General features: G+C 41.3%; 1 protein-coding gene across 1 annotated transcript in view; it reads right to left on the bottom strand.

The window, feature by feature from the left end:
* Positions 1-22,676, bottom strand: part of LOC122526824 (voltage-dependent calcium channel type A subunit alpha-1) — a gene marked incomplete at its 3' end in the record, with an annotated part of 65,162 nt that extends 42,486 nt beyond the window's left edge. The window contains exon 1 of the mRNA XM_043650385.1: positions 22,438-22,676. Coding sequence (XP_043506320.1) covers positions 22,438-22,652 — 215 coding nt within the window. The remainder of the gene's footprint in view (positions 1-22,437) is intronic.
* Positions 22,677-23,847: the final 1,171 nt, after the last annotated feature.

Here is a 23,847-nt window from a genome sequence, read left to right on the forward strand (position 1 = left end):
AAGGTGTTTAAAATTTTTTTAAAAAAAAAAAAAAAAAAAAAAAAAAAGAATAATCTCGCGTCTGCCGACAAAATCGCGTCTCCAGAGGAAGGTGGATATCTGGCAGCAAGTACCTATACATATATCTATTGATCGTTCATTCATGCCGCCCTTTCGGCCCCTCCTCGGCCGACCGAGCGATCCTCTTCCACCCCCGTCGCGTGTCCTCTTCCTTCGTCCACGGCTCCTCCAGCGTCGTCGTACTCCCCGTTCTACGGGCGTCAGAGTCAGTTCTACCAACTGCGAATCTAAGCTTGCCTGCTCTCACACGTGCCGCGCACCAACCACTCTTGCCAACCTCCTACACTTGCTACGCTCGACCCATCTCGAGAAAGAAATCAGCCACGACAATCGGTCTGATACGAGTCGACGTAACACTTTCCTAGAAATTTCGACCCAATTTCGTGGCTTTTTATCATCCGAGACGTGATCGATGAGAGGTGAAAGAGCGTCGCGTCACGGACGGTTGTCCTCCTTCCAACCTCCCAAAACGTCCGATGCAATTTTTGGGTCGTCACCTAGGCACGAGCTTTCTTTGTCGGCTGAGAATTTTTTTTTTTTTTTCTCGTCTAGATAAGAAACTTTGCCCATTTTCCTTCCTTTCTCTCTCTCTCTCTCTCTCTCTCTCTCTCTCTCTCTCTTTCTCCATCTATCTATCTATCTTTTTTCTTCGTAGCAGCGACTAAGTTCAGATTGTGAAAACAATTCCGACAGGAATTAAAGGTGCCAAAAGTCTCGAGTCAAAATTCGGGGAAAATTCACAACAGACGAAACAAGATGAAAACGTACGTGACGCGAATGAGAAAGCGATCCGTTTTCTCGCACGATTCACCGATATCATCCTGGAGATCGAAAGTATCCATGGGATCAAAATTGAATGCACGAAGGACGCGATTAGTCGAGTGAACAGCGAAATGACCGACCAGCACGCCTCGAGCCATTATTTAATTGATAGTTACGTAACGCTGGCTTTTACGTGACAAACCAGATCCGCTAGTGTCTAATAAATTAACATCCGCACGAAATACTTAAACCGAGATCGTCGACCTCCTTTCGCAACTCTGAACGAACCTTTCAGAAAAATTACTTCGTCACATTCGCACATCCGTGGAAACTTTCATATTTCATTTCATTCTGGGGATGCGTTTTATTCTCGTTGCGCTGGCATGGAAATTTCGATTGCACACGAACTGTTGTAGTACTTGACAGTTTGCTTAGGAGGAGCAAGTTTTCGCTTTTAAGTATTCCACGAAGCGCAAACTTGGTGCGTGGAGTTTCAAACTTGAATTGTTTCGAGTGCAATCTTCGATATCGCGTTCGACACCTTCCTGACATCGCCCTATGAACAATTTGACGATGTTCAACATTATTGTGTCCCGAAACAGGTCGCGCAAAATCTCACGTTCCAGCGGATGAAATTAATCCCATTTGTTTCTAAGTTCGTTAAATATTGCTGTTTGAGCCATTCCTTTTGCACGTTTATTTTCATAACACGGGACGCTGATTTAAAATCGAGAGAGTTGAGTCGAAAATGGAAACAATTTCGCGTAACAGACAACTAGTGCTGCAAATGAAAGGGACGTTGGACAAAATGGTGAAAAAAAGCGAGTTAACTCGAGGATGGCAGAAGTAAAAGCTTGTTACGTGTGTTAACGACAAACGTTTGCGATTGCTCCACGTTTTAATGAAAGCGATAAATCACCCCGTATAAAATAAATTTCTAATGCGGCACACGAAATTACAACTGGCTCGACGAGAAATTCAGAATGGATGGTCCTTTTTATATCTCTCGGGACTGTTGGCCAACAAGAAAAACGACATCGCTATTTGTTCTTAATTAATCTTAGACTTCTACAGATTATTCAACAGGCGCGATTATACGACACGGACGTGAGAGATGTGTACTCCATTTTGTACGATTTCGCGTGCAAAATGCCAAAGATAGAATTCCCGTTTGACGTGTATCGAACTACTGTCTGATCAAATCTAGAGATTTCTACTGCGGCCGAGGGTGGCAGTCGAATTGTCGTAGATCGAAAAGCTAATAGATGGGCGGTGAATTTTTTCTATCGATTGTAATTCCAGAGATCGATACAGACGAGTGTATATGGATATTTTCGAATACGAAAAGTAACGAACGAGTCTACAATATTTCATTACAATCTGTTAGTGTTTAAGTATGCATCCCTATGGCCTCGTAACATGGCAAAAACTTCGAACCATTTTTTGCTTAATTATGTTAATGTTGCTCTGGAAAACCGGTTGGATTTGCCAATTGTACGACCAGATTCTGCTTTTAAACAAATCTTTTCACCACTTTCTATTTTCAATATTTTCAATTAATTTAAAAAAGTAACCGACAAGCTCCTGTTTAGCATAGCAGTGAAATAATTATTTATGGAAACCATTGGAGCAATTATTTATGGAGAAGTTACGTTCAAAGGTGACACATCAAAATTTAATCAATACGATTAAAGGGCAAAAAGAGGACAACCTGTAGGCGTGAGCGTAGGTTTATTGCAAAAACTCGAGAATTTCTCCTTCGGGAAATGCAATTGTTTCTTTGGTGAATATTTAACAAAGAGAGCTAGAAGAGAAACAGAAAGAGAGAGAGAGAGAGAGAGAGAGAGAGAGAGAGAGCGCTGAGAAGACAAAATGAAAGATTCAAAGCAACGAAGCGAATGTCTGATATGAAACGTCAACAAGCGAAAAGTCTTTTTGTGCCTTCGTAATTTCTTCGGAGCAATCGTGACGTTCCCTTTAACTGGTCAGCTGCGTTGCATTCGTGAACACGAATAGACAACACGAGCTGATAAGTAACGCGATGAAAGCTCGATAAGAATAGTGGAATAAACGGGCCGACGCGATACGACAAACAAAGACGGAGAAACTACCTCCCATAGATAGATGAAAGATACACCTCGTGGTATCCGCGCTATGTCGTTTATCGGTAATTTTCTTTCCAAGAATCCGCCTTAGCTCGCATTTTCGGTTCGCCGAACGAGGAAATCGATGAACAGAGTCTCCAACAAATGGAAATAGGATTGGCCTTTGACAATCAGTCTCCCATGGCTCAAATATTTTGTACAAACGGGCAAATGAGATACCGAAACGATAACATAAGCCGGTGCTCTCGAAATGTTTATACGTCGAATGGATATAAGGCGATTGATCTTGTGCTGGATTCGTAAGGAGGTCAAACCGAAAACAGCGACACATCATTTAATTCGAATTTCAAAAGCTTCAACGGCCACGAGTATCAATTGATACAGGCGTGTAGCAATTTGTTGAGCGATTCTTTTCTTTCGCATAGCGCAGTACGAAACGTGGGGAGAAAAAGGTCGAGACGGTACGACTCGTCGAAACACAAAGAGTCAGAGCACGCTCGTGTATAAAACGAATGATCAGACAATTTCGTAGACGTCAGTTAACAGATCCATCCAGAATAAGTATAAACGTTTTTCGGTAGAATAACGTAAAGAGGGGCACAACGGACGATAGTGCCCTGATTGATCTACCGACATGAATAGGTTATAAATTTGCGACGAACAGGCATTAACCACTTTTGTAATCGCGTAACGACGATCGACGAATGACAGATAAGGGAACGATAAGGTATTCCAGATAACAAAGTGATTTCGCAACGAAATCGCCAAAGCGAGGAATCGGAATCAAAGACAGTCCGGTTTCGCTGGACTCACCTCTAGAGGGAGGCAGGGGCTGGTTGCGGCCATGTTCCTACATGCGTTCGAGCCTCTGCCCTGTTGGCGATTCTCTCTTCGTGCTGAGGCACCACTTTAAGAAACCACACTACACTCGACGAAAGGCTTCGTCTCCACAACGAACACAGAATAGTCCTTCCCAGTGAAAACGAACGGAAAGAAACGAAAACAGGGGAGGAAAAAAAATATCACCACATACCACTTTTCTCTCTTCGATATCCTTCCTCTTTCGTTTCTTCGTTCCCTTGTTGCTCGATCTGTCGATGTACACACGTCGTTCTTATCGTTCCTTCTTCCTGTTGACAGCTCGTTCGCGCAAAAACGATCACTCGGAGAGACTCAGAGAGACTGGAGAGAGGGAGAGAGAGAGAGAGAGAGAGAGAGAAGAAAAGGGGGGATGTGCCTCTCTCTCTCCTAAGCTCTAAACTCTCTCGATCTCGGCAACGAGACAAGCGGAACCAACCACTACCTTCCTTTTCTTCTTCCTCGTCTTCCTCCAGCACCTCTCTTCCTCTCCTTCTTCCTCCTCCTCGTCGTCGACGTCGTCGTCTTTCCTCCCTTTCGAGTCTCCCTCCCCTCCTCCCCTGCGACAACACACCAGAACGCTCTCTCGATCGGTCGCGCAACGAGGATGACTCTTTCCTCTCCTCTGCTCCTGCTTCCGTTCTCGATCCCGATCTCGATCCCGATCCCGATCCCGATCCCGATCCCGAACTCGCACCCAAACCTGTACTCGTGCCCGCACCTGCACTCGTACTCGCGCCTGTTCCTCTTCCACCGCCACCGCCTCCTCCTCCTCCAGCTCCTCCTCCACCTCCTCGTCCGCGTCCACGTCCTCCTTGGAAGCGGTCGCTGCTTCTGATCCTGCCGTTCCTGTTCCTCCTTCTTGTCGTCGTTCTCGTCGTTCTCCTCGTCGTTGTCGACTTGGTAGCTCTTCCCTTTCCGGTGGTTCTCGTTCTCGTTCTCGTTCTCGTTCTCGTTCTCGTTGTCGTCGCCGCCGCCGCCGTCAACCGCCACTGTACCACGTTCTGGCACGCATAACAAACGCACTCGCGTCCCTTAGCGTCTCCAAAGGCGATCGAGCGGCGACCACGAAAACCCTTTCACCAATACCCGCACACTCTCTCTCCCTCTCCTCTTCGTCGCGCAATAACCACTCGTCTGCTCTCTTTTCCACTAAATTCGATTCGATTCACGCTCGTTCACGTCCACGCGTCCACACACACGCACACGCACACGCACACACACGCACGCACACTTTTCGCGTCTTTGTCTTCTCCTTTCCTCCGATCTTGATCCTGGCTCCTCCACCTGTTCCTGTTTCCCTGCACTTTCTAACTCGCTTACGGAACGAACTACACTCTGTTTCGTCCTCGCGCCCTCTCGTTTCTCGTCCTCGTCCGCGCGCGGCGAACGCTTCTCAAGGGCCGTCGTCGCGGATCATCACCCCGATGCGCGCGATCATAAAATCCAAACCAAACCGGAGGCAGAATTCCGAACTTTCCAATGGAATCGAATGGTCCTTCTTTCTACTCCTTATCCCTTTCTCTCTTGTCCATTTCACTCGGCCGGAAGTTCACGCACTACCTACGTTCCCCGAGCGTCGGAGCTCGTGGCCACAGCGGGACGGTCGCTCGACTACGCTCTCTCGTTCTTCCACCACCACCTACACATACCTCCTCCATCCCTTTTCGCTATACCTTCCATCCTTCTCTCTCTCTCTCTCTCTCTCTCTCTCTCTCTCTCTCTCTCTCTCTCGCTGCCACCACTACCAACCGTTCTCTCTCTCTCTCTCTCTCTCTCTCTCTCTCTCTATGCTCTTCTTCTTTCTCCCTCAATATTGTGGCGGCTCTCGTCTTTCCTCGTCAAGCCACCCTCTCGCGTCTTTTCTATTCACTTTCTTCCCTCCTCTGTGCGCTCCGTTCTCTTCTTCCCTCCAACCGATTTTTACGTGATTTCCTCTTTACTCCCTAGCCTTGTAACTTCGCGAGCTTCTCTCCTCTGCTTCGAAATTCCGTGGTTCAGCATTTCTGTTTGCTCGCTGCTTTCCACGTATCTCGCCTCGACATTCTCTATTTCTCTCGCGACTTTTCCCCTTCTCTATATACATTTCTCTCTCTCTCTTTCTTTCCCGTTCCGATTCCCTTTCGCTCCTGCGATACCGAGTATTCCCCTCTCCTTCTAATCGACTAGTTCGCGCCCGTTCGCCACGTTGCTCTATCCTCGTCTCTCCGTCTCGCGCCGCCAAGTGGGGAGGAACAGGTGCGTATCGCCATCCATTGGACACCCGGGAGATATTTTTCGAAATTCGACACATCGGCGAATTTGGAAAGACTCGATGTTATTCTCTCAAGTGTACTTTTTACAAGGGACATGAATTTTTTCGAGATAATTTGAACATTTATTTCGTGTTTTGGTAGATTGTTCATACTCGTGAATTGAATTCTAACGGGCTGCTGATAGATCACGGGTATAGTTTTTCCGCTGTTGTCATCGTAAAGTTCGACCGCGTCTTAAACCGGGCAGCGACCAAAGTTTGCAAACTACTTTCTTGCTTATAGCCCCGAGTGCAACGTGGTCGATGCCTATTAGTCCGTTGGAAATGCGTGTCCTCGCACGTCACGCGTCCCGCTCAATTCATTTAAATTTGAACGGTGCGCCGCAGCTTTGGCACAATTTCTAAGAAGGAAAACGTTGCATTTGTAGAAAAATTTCCTACCTAAAATGACCTGTTTATTTACCAAAACGAAAGAATATACACGAATGTTATTTCATATTTCTTATTTAATGTCTCGAACGTCTTCGATAAATCGCTCGTAATCGAATTTGACAAGAGTCTTTTCGGCCTTGAAAACGCAGTTTTCAAAACAGTCGGCGCTTATAAGGAAAAGCGCTTACCAAGTCGCTTCTTTCGAACATGCGACCGCTGTGCGTAAGAATTCGTGACCATAAGCGAGCTTTCGCTCTCGTAGGTGTACGTCGAACCGATACTGCTGGCAGCGTCAAGAGACATGCGCCACTGCGCTGGCTAAGGGAAGGGAAACGAGCTTTCGGGGTGCATGAACGTTCCATGCAGTCCCGGCGCCCCGTTCACCCTCTCTGCCTATCGAATAATTCATAGAAAACCGTCGTTGCCAATACGGATCTATTTCTTGCCGGCGACCGTGATTCGAGTTTCGCGCTCGGAAATCGCGGGACGTCACCAAGCGCAGATTATCGAAAATCCTGTCAATGGCAAGAAATGTATTGGCCACACCGGATGATGCAACAATTCCATTGCGCGAGCATTGTCTATGCAAATGAGACGAATTAACGAGTAGATGGCCTTTTCTTCTGTTTTCTCTGATCGAAACCGATATTTTAAGAATCTTCTACGTCATATAGAAGGTATTTGTATTGCAATGTAATGACTAAATGTAACTTCAATACCAGATTATTTGACTGAGCAGGTCTGAATATTTCATTGTGAATCTCGTTTCCCATTTTCTCATTTTTTAATTAACAAGATCGGCGGGCCTGCAGAAAAAGGGGTGGTTTGTAATACGGATGTACGAGTAAAGTAATTACTGGCCGATGTCCGAAATTGAACCAGGTTATCGACACGGTGCAAAACAAGCGCAATCGATGAATCTTGGAACACCATTAAGTCCCTATTTCCCGATAAACAGTCGATCCATTGTCAGTGTTGATCCAATCTCGGATGGGCCGAGTCGGAGGTTTTTTTTTTTTTTTCTAAGAGGAAGAACCGAGTACACGGCTTAGATGCTCGGTGGAGAGGTTCTGTCTTTGTATGCGCTCGTATATTTAGAAGAAAAGAGAAAAGAAAAAGAAAAAAAGAAGGAACAGAAAAAGGAAAAGAAAATCATAGCGTTGCGATGCGATGCGCCCGGATGGCTGCGCTGTTCCGCGCGATTCCACGGTATAAAGGATTCAGCTTTAAATCCGCGAGACTGTAGGGAAGCGAGGGTATATAACGGTAGCAGAGGGGAGTGCTAGAGAGAAGGAGAAAGAATAACAGGCAGGTTTGTAGGAAGAAGTGAGAGAGGGTTAGTGGTCGAGGGGTAACAGAGTCGAAGAGTGAAGGGGTAGAGCGTTCTGGGTTTCTGGGTTCGCTCCGCTACGAAGTTCGAAAAGGCTGCTGTGTGCGACGAATGTGGAACAGTAGGTCAGCGCACTCCGTGACCCCCGCCGCGGCCTACCCCTCTTCGGTACATACACCCTGATGCGATACGTACGACCCTCTGATTCTCCCGCTGCTTCCAACTATCCCCTTCCTCCCTCTCACTCTCTCTCCCTTCCCTTCTTTCTCTCTCACTGTCCTTCTCTTCGACGATTCTCTTCCTTTCGACGATTCTCTCCTTCTTTCGCATATTCACCCAGTACCTCTCCAACCCCCTTTCACACTCGTCAACCCTCTCCTCTTTTCTCCTGTTTTCTGTTTCCTCCTTTTTTTTCTAACCGATCGCGTTACCTTACGCCACACTACCAGCCACGTACATAAACGCGACATTATACATTAACGTTCTCGTTGTTTGGCAATCGTCCGGAATATTGTACGAGATTAGCAAGTTATTCCTCTTGGCTTCTTAAACAAACCGCGAGCGAGAAACCGTTCACACCAATTCCAAACGGGTCTTGGAAGTCTGCGACCGATTGGCCATAACCTATCGTTGTCTCCGTTTCTCGTCTGGATGCAGGTGATCGTCCCGGTTATTGACTTGTACGGTTCTATACCCAGCATTTTCGGCTCTTGCGCATCGTTCATCTGACGTTCAATTCCCGGCATTGATCGTTGTCATAACAAAAATGTTCCAGAGATGTCATGCTACCTGTATAACTGCTCGTTGGTTGCTTCAGTTTCTAAACTACAGAGATATTCAGTTTCTTTGAGTTTCTAAACCATGGACATCCGTTCGTACGGCTTCAGAATGTTAACGTGACAAAATTGAGACGATCTGTCACATCGAGACCCGTGGTTACGCGTCTGCCCGGCATATGCACGCGTGTATATTCCCCTCCAACTGCTTTTATTTAAATCGTTTGGCAAACTATGGCTCGTGGCACGCACGACTTGCTCGAGGACCGAGATTATACGATCCGGTACACGCGAACACGATAAAATCAATATGTTTCCTCTCCTCTCTCTTTTGTTCTACACGCTGTATTATTTCGTTTTCCTCGTTTCTGGCCGAATTCGCATCGCGACGCCATCGATTAAACTTGCCCAAGTTCGGCAACCGGCTAGCTGGCTGCTAGGTAGAGATCGATGCGCGACAGGTACTAAAAACCACCTAAATCTTTTCTTGTCTTACTCGAATGCTCTGCTATGATTGTTCGTCATCTCGTCCCAGCCATGAGATAATCTACGATGGATGATAAAACGTACTTCTACAAACCCGTGCAGCAATTGTTTCTGTCGGCTATTTCAGCGTTTCTTAACCACTTGCGCTGGCAACTGATTGCGGACCATAACGAGTGACCAAACCGTATACAATAATTCGTCGTTTTCTTTTTGAACTCGTCGGTCACTGATATCACTGGATAGAAATTATCGAGAAGCAATAAATTTATTATTTGTTTTGCCTTATATTTCAATATACTTAAAACTGAGGAAATATTGCAATTTTGGGACAAAAAATTCTCGACGTGCGCGGCACGTCATTTCAGCGCAAGAGGTTAATTTGTGGAATGCCGCAAAAAAATCTTCACTCACGCATGCCTATGACTGAGAGGAAGTGGACTTGGGAACATATTTGAAATGAAATAGAAATAATTAATAATTATTTCAAATAAGCTAAATAAGATAATATAACTGTAAAAATAAGATGATATATTATTCAATTCATCGTTTTTGAAACATATTATTATAGTTGAGGGAAAGCATATCTACTCACAGACCAATAAAAAAATGTTTGAAAGCAAGAGAAATTAAGTAAAATTTTGTTCATCAACAATCGATTAATCAACATCGTAATCTTCAAGTTTTTCAAAGTCACTCGTTCACGACTGCCTTCGACTTTAAATTCAAAGTTAATTTATGGATAATAATCACATTGAAAGAATGTTTATAATGAAATTCGAGTACGAGAAAAAAAAATTCGATCATCGCTTTCGGAGGAAATATGCAACCCTCCCGATTAGGTATATATGTATGTAGCTAGACAGATCGTTCGCTATGAATAGTCGTTCGCTTGGAGATATATCGGACAGATGACGGTTTCATCGTAGCGTCACCGGTGACGTTGTTCTGGCAAGAAAAATGTAGAGGAACGTATCTGTAACGCCACCACTAACCTCGAAATCTGAAATATGAAATACAATGCCTGTGGGTTTTCGGTGACGCATCGTAATCACTTCTACGTTGCTCGCCCACGCGTGACATTCTCATTCCAGAGATATTAGAATTGCCCATTAGATCTTTGCGGAAACACTGTTCACGGAACACATTGTTTCTAGGAATAAGAAAGACCAATTGTTCTTTTCCATTTTCCATTGACTGTCATTTTATAATAATAAAATCGACCAACGTGTTTATTTACAACTAACTTTCTCATATTTATGATTAATGATTTCTTTTTCGAATAATTAAGTCGTGGATGTTACGAGAAATTCGCCTTTTATATTTGGATTGGTGGCAGAAACCACAATTCGATTGATATTTCGATGGAGTAGAAAAGACGCTGATTAACACTCGTGTATAAGCGAATGATCAGCGACGCGCGAAATGTGAATGTGAGATACTTGAAAATCGCGACATCGCCAGTTCCTGATCAAAGCCATTCTTCGCGGACGTTTAATTTTACATTTTTCGTATAATTGATCAAAACCCAATTGGCCATTCGAGAGTTTTCAACGTGGTAATACGTGTTAAAGTGAAACTCGTTGAAATAGCGCAATGAGTAATAACATGGTGCTTTTTTTTTTTTTGGCCGAAAAGATATTTAGGGCACGTTAGACAGTAGCGAGACTTGGAATTACTTTGTAAAAATCTTAATCAAGGTGATTTACGAGCGCGTAAAGTTCAAGTGCCGAAAAAGCTTTAAAGCGTCTCTCTCTCTCTCTCTCTCTCTCTCTCTTTCTTCATCTTTTTTTTCTATTTTCCCTTTCCAATATACACGTGGCAAACTTTGCTCATACAATTTTTACACGCAGCAATTTCTGTGCTCTGTTTACTTGGTAGGAACTCGTGCGCGACTATCTGTTTGGAGGCAGATTTTCAGACTCAGGTACGGAGAATCCACGGAGAACAGGTTCCGAGGGGATAAAATACGATCGGCCGGCTGATTTACACGTTTTCACCGCACGTGACGTCAGTTGGACGACGATCGATGTTATCACTCCTAGTGATATCTCAGGGAAACCGACGGACCGTCGCTCATCGATCTGTTTTTCTACCATACGCTAAACGCGATATAAATACACTCTATTTATAAGCGCAAATATTTGCAAAGAATGAACTTTGAACGAAAAGTTAGATAAAAAAAAAAAAAAGAAAAAAGACAACATTGAAAGCAAATCAAAAATTTAAAATTTTGATCTCGCCAAAAAGCAATTTCGCCGTGTATCACCCCCGTTCGTACGTTAAAAGATTTATGCCTCTATAAATATATTCGACTATAAATATGCATATATCGGGCGATTTACCCGTTCGAAAGAGAAAGTAAAAGAAATACGATTTCGATCAAGGCGAGGCTCTAATTATAAGGGAACAACAGCACCGGAATAAATTCAACCTCAATGCTCACGATGTACAGAGTTTAATAGGTTATGGGAGGGTGACACGCACTCGACGCGAACATGGGGATTTTCATACGCAAAGGTTGCGAACAAGGGGAAACGGCGAGGCGAGCGAGGGAGGGAGAGGAAGCGACAGGGCAAAATCTGGGTCGCCCTGCACCGCGTGTGCCTCGAAAACTCGGTCAAGTTTTCTGCACCTGCAGGTCGAACGCCGGGACATTCGCCACGGTCTTCATCGCCATACTTTTTCTATTTGCGATACCGTCTACCCCACTCCCTTTTTATTTTTTTCACCCCTACGCCAGTAGTTGTTGTCTTCGTTCTTCTTCTCGCGTCCTCGCTGCCACGCCAGCTGGAAATCGTTCCATAAACCTGCTAAAAAACCGATTCCAACCAACACTACTCGTCGTATCTTCCCTTGGACTCGCTGCTGGATCAACTACAGTTTCACATATTTCTGTTGGTAGTTATTCGAAATAGTTACAATAGTTGATTTCTGAATAGTTCTCCTTGTTAAAGTTTCCCTTTAATATTTGTATGAAGAACGTCTCGATCGGTAACGAACCTCTTGGACATATTTTAACTGGGTCCACGCTATAAAATACACGTGTCCTCGTTTGGAACCGACTACTAGCTGCTGTGTATCATATACAGCGGAGATGAACGCCCCGTGCAATCTCGCATGATATCTTGCCGCACCGATTCCAGCCCATTTACTGTTCCACATACGATATAACACCTCTCGAGCAACTTTTTATCATAATCGTCCTTAATTTCCATATTAATTAGCAATTCAGGTTTTGTCGTGTTTGCAGCTCTGCTGGCTGTGGATCGAAACGAGGATTGATTTCGATGATCTCAAATCGCACCAAAGGACAGTGCAGTGAAACGATGATGAAACAAGAATTGTGCGCAAACGTTTGCTAAAATGCGCAGTTCCGGCTGGGACGTGAATTAAGCGGTAAATTAATTATGGTTCGTCTTGAAACACAGTGGTTCGATGTTTACGCAAGTATCGATTACTAATGGCTGCTTGCCCAGGTTTCGAATCTGCTCTCGCTGCCTGCCGGCCTCTCTGCCAGCCTATAGACACCATAATCAATCCATACTGAATTCCGCGAGCTCGCCATTTTGCGCGCGTATGCGTGCGTTTCACTATTTTTCTTTGAAACTTTGAAAAACACTAAATCCATTATTTTTGCAGTTTTTCTAATATCACATTATCCACGTATTTACCAATTAGCTATTTGTGTCAAAGTTTTTAAGTAAAGAAAACTACAGGTTTCTACAATTAAGAAGACAAAAATTTTGGAAATTTCTTTCTTCCTTCACAATCGACTCATCTAATCATAATTCAATCATTTAAAAAAAAAACACTTATTCAAATCGTCATCAAGATAACAAGGTTCAATGAAACTTTAATCACGATTCTGGTGCGAATAATTTCTGAAATGAGCGAAAATATCATAGATTTTCAATCTCATGGAAGCAAGGAGTTGAAGGAAATTAGCAGAGTGGATAAACAAAGGGTGTTCCGAAAGGGTTGCTCCGAGTTGAGATAAAATTAAGTGAACGGCTCGATTCTCCAATTATGGCTTAGCTAGTACGAAAGTTTCGATCGGATCACCCGTACTCGTACGGGAACAATGAAACGGTTAACTATGCTATCCGTCTCCATGGTAAACGTAGCTTCGATTCGAACAATTGAATAGACGTGCTGGTTGTAGTGTTTTACGCGATTTTGAAATGAACCAAAACAGAAAGCTGCATCGAGTCATATCGACTCGAGCTTTGGAGACTTGTAGACGAGTATTACAAGGTAGAAACAACATCGCTGTAACCAGACGACGATCGACATTGGTGTATCGCGTGACGTCGCTCTCTGCCAAAAATTATTATCCCAATTATCTTAATTACCGCGGTCTGTAAGCTTTTCGTGCACGAATTCGGGTGAATGAGGCTGGCTAGCCGGCCAACGAAGGAATTTTCTCCCTAACCGACCGTTCGCTTGCAAGTATTTTCAGAGAAGTGAGATGAAAAGTGACAAAAGCGACGAACGATGGAGGAAAACGGAAAAGAGCGACAAAGAGGGCGAAAGAAATCGATCCTAAGTACGCGTGCACCTTGACAACGTAATTATGAAGATGTTTTCGATGTACCATTACGTCCGTTGATATTCTTCTTTTTATCTAATTTAATATAATTACGTAATTTAATTTATTAATGTATCTAATTATACACTAAAATGTAATGATATAATTTTATTAGATCCTAATGAATCCAAATTCTTATAATATATAGCTAAGCAATAAGAATTGATATAGAAGAGAGTATATAAAGTTAGATTACGTAATTTAATTTACTAATGTATCCATTTATACACTAAAATGTAATGGTATAATTTTATTACATCCTAACCGGTCCAAATTCTTATTATATATAGCAATAAGAACTGATATAGGAGAGAGTATATAAAGTTAGATTACGTAATTTAATTTATTAATGTATCCAATTATACACTAATGTAAATGTAATACTACAATTTTATTACATCCTTAACGGATTCAAATTCTTATAATATACAGCTAAGCAATAAGTATTGATATAGAAGAGAGTGCTATAAAGTTAGATTACGTAATTTAATTTACTAATGTATCCATTTATACACTAAAATGTAATGATATAATTTTATTATATCCTAACGGATCCAAATTCTTATAATATACAGCTAAGCAATAAGTATTGATATAGAAGAGAGTGCTATAAAGTTAGATTACGTAATTTAATTTACTAATGTATCCATTTATACACTAAAATGTAATGATATAATTTTATTATATCCTAACGGATCCAAATTCTTATAATATACAGCTAAGCAATAAGTATTGATATAGAAGAGAGTGCTATAAAGTTAGATTACGTAATTTAATTTACTAATGTATCCATTTATACACTAAACTGTAATGCTATAATTTTATTACATCATAACGAATTCAAATTCTTATAATATACAGCTAAGCAATAAGTATTGATATAGAAGAGAGTGATATAAAATTAGATTACGTAATTTAATTTATTAATGTATCCAATTGTACACTAAAATGCAATGATATAATTTTATTACATCCTAACGGATCCAAATTTTTATAATATATAGCTAAACAATAAATATTGATATAGAAGAGAATGATATAAAGTTATACGAGTTAAATACAACTAAGAGAACATGATTACTTAAGTGCATCAAAGACCACGTTTCTACATCGCCTACGTTTTCTTACATTAATTATAAATAAAAGACATTGAAAGACATCAAGTAGTCAGAGGAATCTCGTGAAATGTTCACACGAGACCGATAAAGCGTTACGTTGAAGTAAGCTTCGGTGATTAATAAATTACCGTGAAAGCTCAATTCCATCGAGACTAACTCTTGTCGTGTCTGATTCCGTCTGGAATTGCAAATAACCGAGTATTAAATAACAACCGATTGGGGAAGTTATTCGTAACAACAGCGTTTTCTCAAAAGATCGCGTTGCTTCCCAGCGACATTTGCAGACTTCTCGAAACGTGTCGATCGTTTCGCGAGGCTGATCGCATTACGGTTCATCGTTTCCACTTCTATTCCGCCCGGAGGAGATAATAAATGCAACGAAGTACACCACGTCGTCGCGTCTCCGGTGCGCTGGTAGATCTTCATTCGTTGATGGGATCGCGAAACGCTGTCGAGACTGGAGAAGCTAGCGGCACAGAGGAAGGGGTGGCCGTAGCAGGCCGTTAGAAGGGATGGATAGACGGTGTAGGGGATGAAAGAGATGGAAGAGGAGCCATAGGTGGTGGGACTCGGTGTTGGCAGGGGTTGGAGAAAATGTAGGACATCGAACTCTCCTGGACTGCCTACCCAACAGTCCCCTTTCGCCTCCAACACGTGCGCGCGCGCGCGCGCTCTCTCTCTCTCCATCCCTTTGCTCACAAACAGCTCTTTTCGCCTCGTTCAATCCATTCTATAGCCAACTGATAGTCGCGTAGACCACGAGGAACACCGATATCAATACCACGAATTTAATCGTTTCCAAGATATTAGATCACTCTTCACGTATTGCTCTACGATCCTTTGAGTAAGCCTAATTAGAGAAGTCGTCGATCACGGTTACGAAGGCTTCTCTCACTGATCGGGCAAACAGCTGTAAAAGTTGAAGAACACGACCTCTAATTCTTAGGAATCAGCCCGTGTTACGATTTAGAGAAAATATCTAGTAGAGAGTGAAACGCGAATTCGTTTATTACGTTGGTAATGTCTTTCAAAGTGAGTGTCGTAAAATTCAGTCGGCGAGTTTCTCCACGATGTAGTAGTATAGTTAATATATACACAATCGTAGATATGTACACCGAAGGTAATTGAAATTATAACTTTCCCGCCTTTCGTCGATGGTGAATAAAATGTTGAAAACTGTCAATGAAAACCAAGATTGATAATCAAACGGGAGAATTTAATTATGAGATTAACCGTCCCGTAGCGTTGACGAACACCCGATTCGTATTCCGACAACAAAAAAAATTCTACTCGCGATTAAAAAGGAAGAAATAACCGTCGAATGTATTCAATTTCTTATCCAATATGGTGAATGACTTTTATCGTAGCTCAATACTTTATTGCCAATTATTTAATAAGAAAAATAATTTATTATATATATATATATTTATTTTAATATTTATATATTATATAAATATTATATAATATTTATATATTATTTATAATTATTATATAATTATATATATATATTTTTTTTATTTAAACGATTTTCGAAATTTTTACTGTATGTACCATGACTCTCTTTATTTGCTTCTTGCACAGTAGCCAGTTACTTTTCTTCAATACCTTCGATAAAAACTTGGTGACTTTCCACATTAAAATGAAAGTTACGTAAGGAAGAAACAAGAAATTGAACTCGACGAAAAATTTAGACAGACGTACAAGAGGACATCTGTCCACCCATACATCTTTCTCACTACTTGCCACATTAACTCATTAACGCCTAGCTCTGAAATTTGGAATTATTGTGACAATGTTTTTTCTAAAAAAACTTCACTAGCAAAGTCTTAAATGAAAGGAATACACTTCACAATAATCGTATTATGTTTATTGTTAAAAAAAGCGATAAATTTGCTCGAGTTCTCTCATATCTCTCAAAGAGTGATATACATGTGACGTTGTCATTGAAAGGCAAAAACATTTTTTAGGCTATTGGTACCAATTGCTCGTTAGTCTCTAATATTGCATTATTTTTAAACAAATATATGTAAATATATGTACAATATATTTATCTGCAAAGATTTTAATAAGATGTTCACTTAAAACGTACGCGTCAATATTTTTCGAATATATTGACAAAGTAACAAACAGAGAAACAATTCAAAGTGAAACATCTGGAAATTTCATCGGCAGATAAATAACAGCAATCAAAATATCGCTTATACTTCTTTCATTACAGCGGGCGGTTAATAGATTAATAAATTCGTTCGATCTATCTTATTTAAGTTCGAAATAGATTTAACTTCGAATCTTTTACCAAACTGATTTTTTACTAAGTTGCATTAGCGCATTCGGTGTGTTTGTTTTTCGATTTTTTGGATAATATCCAAAATATCTTATCAAATATTACCAAGAAATAGAAATAATACCTTATCTTTCGAACAAACAGTCGAAGAAACCTTGGCTGCAAAATTGCCTGATTTATTCCTCGAATTTGGTTCCTCGTTTTTTAATCTCAAATCGTTTTTAAAAGCTCAAATTGATTCTTACTATTGATTCAAAAAAATATTCATCATCGGCAGTGAATCAAAGTTGTATCACCATATAATATATAATCAAATTGATAATTGCACATTTTATTTCACTTACTAACGAACAGAATGTTTCTAACCACGCAGAATCAATTTCACTGCTGATCTATATCGTGAAAGATTCATAATCAAAGCTTACGGAAAAAAGTACAATTTTTCATGGCTTTCATTCGAATATCGAATGTTTGTCAATATTTAATCCTTAAATCATTATAATATGCAACGTTCTGCATCATTAATTCTAAACTTATAATTTAGAATAAAAAAAAAAATTGCATTTAAGGACGATGACATTGGCGATTCGAGTTTGAATGCCGACGTGTCTGAGCATTTCCGTCATATTCTACTATAGATAAACTTTTCCAGATAAAATTTGAAAGAAAGAAGGATGAAACATTCTTTTCATTCCTTTGACGGAAATACAAATTTCGGTAAAACGAGGCTACTTGTTTGTTATCAGAACAAGGAACTATGTGTTATATCGTGGGAATAATTATCAAAGCAAAGGGGGCATGGTATTTTATAAATATCGCTTACGGCGCAATATACTTGACGTGAAATTTGTACGGTAGCTACGCAGTCCCGTTTATCAGCTGTAACTCTATATTCAAGCACAAAGAGTTAACTTCAACCCATTAATTGCGGGCGTCCTATTTATAGCATGATACAGCTTCAACTTTCGAACGCGCACACGCGGATTGCGTAAAGTCATATTTGCATTATCGAGCCCCCCTTTGGTTTCATCCCCTGGCAAAACAAGCGATCTTCGCTATCGATGTCTGATCGTTTCCACTTTCGTTGAAACGTGCAATCGGCGAGATTGAATGCTTCTCTCGTAAAATTGCGTTCCGTCGTGACGATATTCAGAATTATACCGGTGTCGAAGCTTTCCCTCTCGTCCAACGAGCGTGAATTCCTATCGATACGAAAGATACGAAACAGAAGATACGTTGTCGTAGTTTTCGTCATTCGGTGGATGTCGCTGGACGCGGTCAGACGAAGAGGGATAAAGCGAGAGAGGTGAAACAAGACAACCTCCGTCGAATCGCGGTTAATCAGAGGCAGGCCTGAACTGGGAGAATTTTAATCGAATTATTCGATCGGTCTGTCAAAGCGTACAGGTGACGTCACTGGGTCAGTCGCCAATCAAGATCGGCCGAGGGCGTTGGATGTAACACAGCCGATCGAGCAGCCTAGCTAAAATCGTCCACGGGATAACGCGCTTCGTTAATTTGATATCTATCTATCGATCGATCGATCTGACGCTGATCGCGCCATGCCTTCTCTGTCGTTCATATACTTTGGATTAAGCCGATGGGCGGCGAAGAGTCACGCTGTTCAAAGATGCTCCACCGATCAAAAGAATGGACAGCTCTCGCGTCAAGCTTTTGATACCTCGGTGTAAGTTTCTCCGTTCCCTTCGACGATCGCTTTGGATCGTGAAAATCAATAGCTTTGGAACATGCTGAACTGGCAATGGACAGCGTAAATAGGAATTGTTGGGCATCAACGATTCGACGAATCCCCTTTAAACGACGAGAATCGAGAAAAATGGAACGCATTCTGTGACCTGCATTCGCGACGACTTCATCGCTGGGGCATAACGAAAGGAAAACGGTACGTTGCACCGTGGCATGGTCGGGGCTTCGTAAGTCAAGTCATCTGAACCCCGTTAGCTTCGTCATCTATTAGTCTTCTAACGTACGGGCTGCTCTGCATCATAGCAAAGCCAAATGGATTTACGTCTCCTTATACCGAGGATAGAACCATAAGGTTTCCGCGTCGTACCATCTCTTTCGCTTTCGATCGGTTATTCGCAAATTAATCCGTTTCTCTCACGTTAAGGTACTTATCGGTACACGTGATACGTGTACTCATTCTTACAAGATTCCTTTTTCCTTTGCGCCTTCCTGTCCCCTACTTTGATGTACATTAGGTCACTGATTCGACATCTCGCGAATAGGGCATCGCTCGTGTTAACGCGGGCCTAATACCGTAAAGCCAATTATCCTCGGGTGCTTATGAAAGTATATATGTAACTGCGAGGTTCATGAAGTCGTCGCGAATGCTTTTGTCTCTGTTAATTAGTTCGTAATTAGAAACTTATGGGCTTGAATTGATCTTCAGATAGAAGGAAGAATTATTCATTACTAGATCAATCACAAGCAGCTGGTGCAATGAAATTCAAATTTAAATACATGTAACAACCGCATTACTGCGTATACATTCGCATATCCTTGTCAATTAATAATTGTTTCTCATTCGTTATTTATTATTCTAGAAATATCGTAACTAACTCCAGTATTATAGTTCTCAGATTCGCGTTTCTTAGGTTTACAAGTCCGGAATAACATTTGAGACGGAGTATCGTTTTATTTTCGAAATTAAATCCCAACGAGTAACCCATCACGTTCTCACTGTCTTATGAGAAAATATCATTCCCAGAAGAGGCTGCGCGAACCTCTGCCCACCACCGCAGCCAGCAACCACAGTCCTCGAGTTTACTGACCCCACCACATTACAGTTGTTTTCATCGCAACGCCATCGAGAATCAACAGTTCTGCGAAAATCTTGAAAAACGTTCGAAAAGAATCGACAGTGTCCGATTCAAGTTGGGACGGTGTTGAAAAATATCAGTGCCGAGTGTTTCAAAATGCTATTCGTCCTATCTATCCAATATTATTCAGAGAAAATCTCTGATTATTCTAGAATGACCATTTCACGATGATCTTTCGTGGTTTCTACAACCCTCGCTTATTTAGCCAAGTCTGTTTGTTTCGGTTTTATTTTTGTTCATTTCTTTCATCCAATCAGAGAATTTGGGTAACTCTTGGAAGTCGGTGATATCCGCCAGCTAGATCCTCCTTTCCACATGGTTCTATCAACTAGACTGTACACGTCCCTTGCTTGTCACTTTCTCCTCTTGCCTATCTTCAGTCTTGCTCCTTTATTTTTACCTCTACCTCAGTTTACTATGTCCGCTTTCTCCGAATAAATAGGAAGAAAATCGAACGAACATATTCGTAGACAAAAGGAGAAGGAACTGAGAGAACGGACTTTGTTATAAGACGACCGAGATAGAAAATATAGAGCAATAAAGATAGGTAGGTAGATAGACAGATAGACAAAGGAGAGAAGGAAGGGGAGAGAGGGAGAGAGAGAGAGAGAGAGAGAGAGAGAAATGAAAGAAAGAAAACTACAGAACCAAAAAAGGGTGCAACGTCGAAAGAGGACGCAGGAGAGAAATACGTAGAAGTGGTGGTTGAAACGAGAAAGAATAAAGGAGAGACAGAGAGAGCCAGACGGTAAAGTGGGAAAGAGAGAATGGCATCGTGAGAGACAGAGACGGCCACGCAGAGAACAGGGTTGGGAAGGGTACAAAGAGCGAGAAGGGAAACGAGGGAAAGAGAAAGAGAGGTGGCACGCGCAATGCGGGTATTGATTCACGACGGCAGCCGGCAACCAGCCTGAAACACACGACCGAGTCGACTCGACTTCACGACTCTGAGACCCCGACTCGATTCACCACAGTGACATACCAGCAACCATAGAAGGGGAGGGACCAAGGCACGACTTGGCTCTACACTTTCCTACCGATCGCGTCTAAACCGACAATCGTATGTCGGACGTCCCCGAATCTATTTGTGGTTTCACACAGAATCTACCAGTCCTTTTCTCTCTTCGTGAGTCCAACGCGTGGATAAACGGACCACGTAACCAGAAACCTCTAAGAGGCTGTGAAGCACATTGCCCGACTAAGAATGCACGGATTCGATTGCGACACGGTTCGATTTACTTACGCAAACTATGCTTCCCCTCTCGTTGATTTTGTAGTTGCACGCTCGTTGCAATGTGTTTTTTAGGTACGTTTAAACATATAAGCGAAACGTGTCAGTCTAAGTTCGGGAATAGTTTCGAGGGTGATTGATTTAATTAGAAATCTCTGCGTGATTGTAACTATTTCGTAGGTATCATTCAGAATTCATCTTTGCGAAATCGACAATGACATGTGCATTGGCAACGATCCGTTTGTTAACTGAGACAACGTCGATTCGAATAAAAATAGTTAAGGGATGTCTATAGCCGTTTGTCGATAGCAAAGGTCGAGGACCTTGATGATTTTGGTCAAGATAGCGCAGATCTACTTGCATGTAACGTCGATTTTCATTATGATAAATACGATAATGTGTTGTTATTACTGCGAGAAAACATCAACATGTAGGGCGTTTTCAATTCATAAGTTTAGGATACAAAAATAATCAGTCGTTTGATTTATCAAAAATAGCTAAGTAACGCAAGGAAAGAAAGAGCTTCACAAATGATCGAATATTGCACTTAAATTTAACGAAACGGACAACGACAGTCTGTGCTAAAAATAAAAAGTAATGGCCAAACAATCGAAGACTAATCGATAACATAAAAAGCACCGAAGACCGCGCCGAGAGTACAGACACCTCACTATGTACATTAGACCTTAATTCAGCTGCAGTAGTACATGCTCCAATATGATCAGCCGCAACTTACGCCTGCCGCCATCTTACAGAGCGTAAAATGCACGACAATTAATCTTACAGAGCGTAATTTTTACGATAATAAATCGATTACGATAAGTTAATTACACATCGATGATATTAATGCATCGATGATATTAATACATTGTGATTAAATTTACGAATGTCACAAAGTCCAAAGTGTTACTATCAGTAGTACAAGCAAACTATGATCAGACGTTCTGTAAATTTTGCTGTATCTCCTATCGATTATCCACGTCCTACTATATCTTCTACCGATTCATAACAGTTGATACTCTATATTGCTCGTTGAGTTTAAGTTTAAGTTGTGAGGGTAACTACCCTATAGTCTGCTATAAACAGTATCCTGCATAACCGATAGTTCAACTTACTAAAGGAACACGAAAGGTCTGGTGAGAATATTGAAAACATTGCTGTATTATCGACCGGTTTACCATTGTTTCCAGCTTTCCTGGTAAGTAGATACCGACCGTGTGAGTCAGACTACCTTACCCTGCCGAGTCGATTGGATTATATAGAAAAAGGGAACGAATCGAAAAAAAAGATGTAAAGCGAATGAAACTCACATGATATCGCCGAGCTTGATGCGAGTCTGCACAAGAGCGCAACTCTTGTGATCGCTGGTAGTAACCGCCCCGCGCCTCCTGGCAGCGTATCTTTGTACATCCGGTGGTATCGTAGCAGCATCGTTGGAATTTCCAGAGGCCCCCGGTCCGATATATCCTGCGAGGCCCGCACTTCCACGCACCAGCGGGCTACTGCCACGCCGACGCGTAGACATGTGCCGGCCTCCCACACCACCCAACATCCTAAAAATAAACCAACATCATTTTTTTAATAAAGCGCCAGGTATCTTAAAAATTTTCATAGAGTATTTCTCTTTTCTTTTTGTTCAAGTTGTAAACCAGTGATTCTTTTAAGGGAAATAAAAGTCGTAACAAAAGTGCTAACAAAAGGAAGATATGAACAGAGAAGAAAAATTGTATAAATATTCAACTAACGTTTTATCAACGGGGAAATTAGCACATCTGATGAGACGACAGATCGAACGAGAATCGAGAAGATTAGGAAGAAAGAACCGTCGGTAGAACCGTTTCGCCTTAATTGGGTTAGGTTGACTAGCCTAATCTCGAGGTATCAAGAGCACGTCAAGTCACGCGATCTACCATTTGTACTCGCGCATTTATTTAATTTCCTCACATACTATGGGTAATCGATAGGTTTCTCCGTTTTCAACTTTCAGTTTTACTTTGCCTCTGTGCAAACTCCAATATAGAAAAGCGATACACCGAATCCGATTACCAGTTTTTGTACGCTTCTAACACAATCGTCGATATCAGTTTATCGCCGTTGCATAGGAGAGTTTGATACTATCATTCGTTGCCCGATGCTGTTCGACGCGGAAAAACTAATGCGTCAGAGAAGCGAGACGGCTCTTTTAATTTAATTTAATTATAATCATGTTTATCGAATCATCGACAAGTCACATCGTGGTGTCCACTCGTCCTTTCATCGAAATCAATTTAACTAGCAGCGAATTCGCGTATAAATAAAATATATAAAATTTTTAATATTTAAAATATATATATATAATTTTAAATATATAAATAAAATATATATAAAATTTTCGTTTAATTACCACTATCTACAAAATATTGAATTTCACGATTCCTCGGACACTTGAATGACCATTTCTTTGATTTTACTCTTCTTTTGAGTCTCTCAAAAGATTATAAAAACTAATTAAAAGACTAAAATATTATGTTAAAGATAAATAGAAACATAATTATATATTAGAGCAATCAATACTCCCATAAAATAAGAATAACGAGAATTAATTTCTGGCTAATAAGATTGTAACAAGTGAAAGAAATCTTCGCCTCAATAAATTTATTTGCTTCGTGATTAAACTCCATATGTGGTCAAATAGCGAACTAAAATACAAACTGGATAAATTTCTTTGTTGTTTTGTTCAA

Source organism: Frieseomelitta varia, unplaced genomic scaffold (assembly GCF_011392965.1).
Source record: "Frieseomelitta varia isolate USP_RPSP 00005682 unplaced genomic scaffold, Fvar_1.2 scaffold_195, whole genome shotgun sequence".
In the NCBI taxonomy this organism is placed as follows: domain Eukaryota; kingdom Metazoa; phylum Arthropoda; class Insecta; order Hymenoptera; family Apidae; genus Frieseomelitta; species Frieseomelitta varia.